Consider the following 6151-nt stretch of genomic DNA (forward strand, 5'->3'; position numbering starts at 1 on the left):
TCCGCCTTCCGCTTCCTTTTAAAATCTATACGATACTAAAGACTAAAATCCCAAATAATCAGTTTTCTAAAAATAAGGCACATGTTTTTAACTCAGTACCTACTTCAAAAGCCACTTGAACTACGTCCTCGAAGGAACCCTTGTCTTCGGTCATAAATTAATAGACAAGAGTTCCCAAAACCAACCGTCACCAACAGTAAATCCATAAACTTTCACTTTTGAATAAGATCGAGAAAAACATGTGCATCTTAAACTGAAATTACCTTTATTCTAAAAAATGTAACAGAAATTGTTCCCTAAAAATATATACTGGCTCTGACATCCTCCCACCTGAGTCCATTTTACTACACTAATGTGGACTCACTTAATCAGAGACAGTCGCAGAATCTTAAAATCTTAAGTCGAGCTATTACATTACATACATGGCATATTGAACAAACCAAAAAAAAACATCAAATCTTGTTCACAAATTAAGATAAATTATATGCAGTAAAATCTACCAGTCCACCAAATGTACAGAGTTTTATAATATACCGTATCTCTTGGGAGATTTTACTTCACGCCCACTTCGCGTCACTACCACTTTTTCGACGGATGATTTACTTTCATTCACTCCCGATTTCGCGGCACATTTTCCCGCACTTGCCTTGGTCACTACAGGAGGTGCTGGATCCTGGTTGGCCCCGGTCTGCTCAGGGTGAGTCAAATCATCCAAAATCGCGTCGAAAATAGCGGGATCACTGCATTCCAGAGGATATAGTCGTTGAATGGGTCGTAGGTACATCCCTTTACTTGTGATGACCTTTGCAAGGCGAGCTTTGTCATCTTTTCCCCGGATCACTTCTGCTACTCTCCCCATTGGCCAATCCATGCGTTTATCCTGGTCATTTCCCACCAGGACAACTTCTCCTACCGTAACTTTCCGTCCACCGTGGCGCTTTTGAGCAAGGTGTAACTGCCCCAAGTATTCGCTACGGAACCTTTTTTGCAGATCTTCTTTTAATTTAAGTTTGTAAACCAATCTTCTGCAAAGAGTTTCCCGGTCAACGTCGTCGATGTCAGGAACACCACACTCTTTTATGTCTCTCAAGAACATCATCGGTGTTAATGGAGTCAGTTCATTAGCGTCATTGCTGCTAAAAGTTAAGGGCCGCGAATTTATTACCGACTCACAATCACAAATCACCGTTGACAAGTCCTCGTAAGTAAGTGAAGTTCGACCCAACACTTTTCTTAACAACGGTTTCAGAATCCCGATGAGTCTTTCCCAAAACCCGCCCCACCACGAACCCGTTGGGGGGGTTAAACCGCCACGTAATGCGTTGTACGGCACTTTCTTCGGCGATTTTCGTAAAGTCTAAACGTGAAAACGCGTTATCAGTCCCAACAAAGTTTGTCCCGTTATCACTATAAATTGTTTTCGGCCGCCCCCGTCTAGCAATAAAGCGTCTTAATGCTTGCATGAAACTAGCTGTAGACAGCGACATGCAAAGTTCGAAATGCACCGCGCGATACACTGCACAGGTAAAGATGCAAATCCACACTTTTTCGCCCGTTTTAATATACAAAGGACCGGTCATATCTACGCCAATGACCTCAAAGGCGGCCGAATCGCGAACACGATCTAAGGGTAGCGGGGGAGCATTTTCATCAAAGGGCTTACTGCTGTGTCTTCTACAAATTACACACTTTGATATTACCGACTTTATTGCACGTCTTCCACCTAAAATCCAAAATTTTTCGCGCAATATGCTAATTAGGGCCTGAACACCCGTGTGGCATGAATTTTTGTGTTCTTGAAATACCAATTGTGTTACTACAGGATGTTTGGACGGCAAAACTATAGGATATCTAAATAATTCCGAATCATTTCTATTACTTATCCTAGATTTTAAGCGAATAATGCCGTTTTCGTCTTTAAAGACGTCCAGAGAAGCCAAGTGTTTGTCGTTGTGCTCGGCAAAACATTCGCGCTGTACCAGCCCCAATATCTTTTGTTCTGCTACGTCAATCTCTTCAGCAGCAAGTGGACCTTTACGTTTATTTTCCTTGTTTGTAACATTGTGCCAAAACCGGATTATCCAAGCATGCATGCGTACTGTCTTTGTAAAGTTTCCAAAATAGTTGAGGCGCCAGTCATCCGTGTTCATTACCTCCGTGTCTTTGTTAACTAGCGACGTAACCAGCTTCTTCTTTCTTTCCTGAGATATTTCTGCTTCAATCAAATTAAAACTTTGTGTTGGCCAGTGTGAACTGTCTTGGTAAAGCCAACTAGGTCCCTCCCACCATTTTGATTGAAGCAGTTTTTTAGCCGAGCATCCACGTGAAGGAAGATCGGCAGGATTAACTACTCCTGGAACATGATGCCAACTGCTGACCGGCGATGTCCTTCTTATTTCCTCTACCCTATTCATCACAAAAGTTGCCCACTCTTCTTCGTGTTGAATCCAAAATAGTGTTGTAGAGGAATCCGTCCAAAAAAATACTTCAGCATTAATATCTAGGTTTTTTCTAACATTATTAAACAAACGAACTCCAATTAGAGCAGCCATCAATTCAAGTCTAGGTATTGACAACTTCTTGATAGGCGCTACTCGTGATTTGCTGGCTAATAAATGAATAAAAACACTCCCGTCTTGTTGAATACCTCGCAGAAACACAACAGTAGAGAAAGCACTCTTACTGGCGTCGCAGAACGTATGTATTTCCCATTGTTTGGCGTCTTCAGCTCCCGCACCTATCCATCTCGGAATTCTTATTTCAATCAAAAATGGGAGTTCTTCCATCCATGATCGAAAGTTCTTGGCCATTTCTTCGTCAACTGGAGTGTCCCAACCTATGGATTTCTCCCACGTCTGTTGCAGTAAAATTTTAGGGTACAATGTAGCAGGACAGGTGAACCCTATCGGATCGAATAGTCGTTGAGCCAATGATAACATAAATCTTTTTGTCACCGGCCTACTAAGCATTTCGGCAAAGTTTTCTAGCTCCAACTTAAGGCTTAAGGTGTCTTTGGTGGTATCCCATGTCATACCAAGTACCGTGGTACCACAGTAGAATTCGTTTGGTTGCACTTGGTTGGTATACTCCCACCCTCTCAAATCAAATGCTCCTTCAGCCATTATTGAAGACGCCTCGTTAATAAACTTTACCAAAAGCTCCTCATTTGCGACGCTTGTCACGCAATTATCGACATAAAAGCTCTTTAATAATTGTTGCACTGTTCCTTCTGAATAATGTGTACCTGCCTTTTGCAGCATCTGGGTCAAGTGATATTCTAGCGTGGCCCCTAATAAAAATGGGCTACTGTTAATGCCAAACACCACCCTTCGGTGCCGAAAAATTTTTTGACCACCGTCTTTATTGACCCATAAAAATCGTAGGTAGTCCCTGTCGGTCTCGTGTACACCGATCTGTAAAAAGGCTTTTCTAATGTCCGATACCACTCCAATTTTATTGGTCCTGAATCTCAGAAAAATATTCGGAATTTCCTCTATAAGGTTTAACCCTTTCTCGAGACACTGGTTTAAAGAGGGTTTATATTTTTCTTTAGCTGATGCATCAAATACCGGCCGAATTTTCGTTGTGCTCGATTCTTTGATAACCGGCCGGTGTGGCAGATAATGGGCCTGGCCTGTATTCGTCTGAGGGACTTCTTCGATTATGTTTTCCGCAAGCCATTCTTCAAAAACCCTGTCATATAATTCGAAAAGTCCATCCTTGCGTAACTTGTTAACAGTGTTGTCAAGTCTTTTCCTGGCAAGATTGTAGTTATTCGGCAATTCTGGGCGATCCTCTAACCAAGGTAGGCGGACTTCGTACCTGGACTCGCCATTGACGGTAATTGTCTTTAAAAATAAATCCTTTGCCGCCAAAGCGCTTTCTTCCCGTGTCATTTGCTCCGATGAGTCCACGATGCCTAACGTCTCCAGTTTCCACAAGTTGGCCAATGATGTGTCATTGACGAAAAGACTTAAAGCCGACAAAGTTTCGACACTATTACGTCCTTCAGGTATCTTGCCCATCAAGGTCCAGCCTAATAGGGTTTCTACTGCCACCAAACCACATGGCAAAATATGTCTTCGGCCCGTGTACAACTTCCCCGCCACATCTGCACCAATCAACACCTCAATAGGTGACAGGGTCGAAGTATCCGAAAGCACAATACCCAACCGACTCATTTCTTCCAACCAAACTCCATCAAAGATAGGCGAAACCGCATTGCAAATGACGTCCTGGTCAAGAGCTTCGAAAGTACAAGCATAACTATTATGTCGTAAATTAATTTCATAAGCGTTATGTTGCCGCATGATCTGACTTCCCCCAAACAATCCATGTAATAAATTTATCTTTTGTTTGGGGGTGTAACCTAACAAAGTGGCCGTTGACCCTAAAATGTACGACTTCTGGGAACCAGTGTCGATTAAAACCCGTACAACTTTGGAGCGCCCTGTTCCGTATAATTGTACGCGGAGGGTTTGCAAAAATACCTGGGTGTTCGTGCTGTGGTTGGCTACTAATACCTGGCTGGCGTCTGCATTGGTCGTGATGTCCGATGTAAGTGGTGGTTCTGTGACTTGTGGTATACCTTTCGCCAGCCCTGGACACATAATTTCCATATGTGATTTACCACAAGTGACACATTTTACTCTCATGTGACATCTTCGTGAAATATGCCCGATTTTGAGACACCGAAAGCATGCACCGGAATCGCCCAACTTGTCGCGTTTCTGTTCGACTGACAACTTCTTTGCCCGAAAACATTTGACGCTTTCATGCGAATTGTTGTTACAGAAAACGCACTGCGGTTCCCTGGTGTTATTTGCTAAGCCTGATGCAGTTGGCACAGACCTAAACTTCACGTTCCCGCTATTATCTACACCGGTATTCCTATGTTCCAAATTCTTCTTAGTTTTATTTAAACCTGATCCTAAACCAAACCCTTCCATCGCCAAACATACATGTTGTTCGTTTTCTACCTCGTGTCTTAAAAATAACATTAGACTTTTTAGGCGGTCTTCTAAACTAGACTCCCCATTACCCTCAGTGACCGTTGACGTACGTTGCCAAATACGAAGGAGGTCCGGCGGGAAACACGATTCGATTAATGGAAACAGCATAGCCGCGTACTTATCGGAAGTAATGCCGAGTGTTTCCAACGCACGTAATTGCGTCTCTATTTTATCGTATAATAAAGAGATCTCGATTTTTTCGTTCGACGTAGCGTTTCTTATTATTAATTTCAACAACTCACGCACATAAACTTCGATTTGAAGATCGTCCCTACCGAATCGCGCTTTTAAGCAATCGACTATCTTCAAATAATTAGTACCCGTCGCGGGAAAACTGTCCACTAATTGTCTGGCACGGCTTCCGGCAACCGTTGCTTGAACTAAATATTCGACCTTGTCACTTAAGTCCAAATCAAGATCGTCATGAATTTTCCTAAATTGGGACCAAAACGGAAGCCAGTCTTTAATAGTCCCATCAAACTTTTTAAACTCCAGCACCGGTAACTTAAATTTACGCCTACCTGGTTCAATAACTGTTTGTTTACCGCTACATGAGTGGTTCGACCTCACCTCGGCAGCCAACGCGGGTGGCTTGAAGAACTCCTCACAGCGTATACACAGATCACAAAACTTGTGCTCATAGGTGTCGTTTCCTTCAGTCTCTGTCAATAAATCCTTTTCGCTAACGTCTTCTTCCAGCATCGTATTGAAAATCGTCTCATCCAGTTTTTTGAGACTATCATGTTTTTGCTGGAGAATGTTCCACGAAACTTGTACAAGCCGACTTTCCACTTCGCCTTTAGATAGCAAATCTGAAAGCTCATTTGCCACCTTCGAAAAAGAAGTGCGAAGTACTTTGCGATTTTTCCTTTGTTGTTCCATATTTGATCACGCAACAAACACAATCCGTAAACCACACGTTAGTTACCGCAAAGTTCAGCGAGTATCGCCCTAATCACTTACACGCGAATTCGCTTTCGAATAACAAAAAAGTTACAAGTTCAGCCACAGTCCTGTCACGGTCGCCACTAAATGTCGCGTCGAAAAAACTACCCGTCTTAACAACACGTCTCCTTGGAAATAAAAGCCGTATTTATTTACATATATACAACCTTTATTAAATACTGAGCTTACTTGCA

General features: G+C 42.6%; 1 protein-coding gene across 1 annotated transcript; it reads right to left on the reverse strand.

The window, feature by feature from the left end:
* Positions 1-1175: 1175 nt before the first annotated feature.
* LOC115889068 lies at positions 1176-5894 on the reverse strand. Its single transcript, XM_030908982.1, has one exon. The coding sequence runs from the start codon at positions 5892-5894 to the stop codon at positions 1176-1178; it is 4719 nt and encodes a 1572-aa protein (XP_030764842.1).
* Positions 5895-6151: the final 257 nt, after the last annotated feature.

The sequence above is a fragment of the Sitophilus oryzae genome, unplaced genomic scaffold (genome assembly GCF_002938485.1).
Source record: "Sitophilus oryzae breed Bouriz unplaced genomic scaffold, Soryzae_2.0 scaffold_810_pilon_pilon, whole genome shotgun sequence".
NCBI lineage: Eukaryota > Metazoa > Arthropoda > Insecta > Coleoptera > Curculionidae > Sitophilus > Sitophilus oryzae.

What these genes read in the sequence shown, in the direction of transcription:
- LOC115889068 (XM_030908982.1), bottom strand. Translation starts at nt 5,894, where the DNA reads ATGGAACAACAAAGGAAAAATCGCAAAGTACTTCGCACTTCTTTTTCG.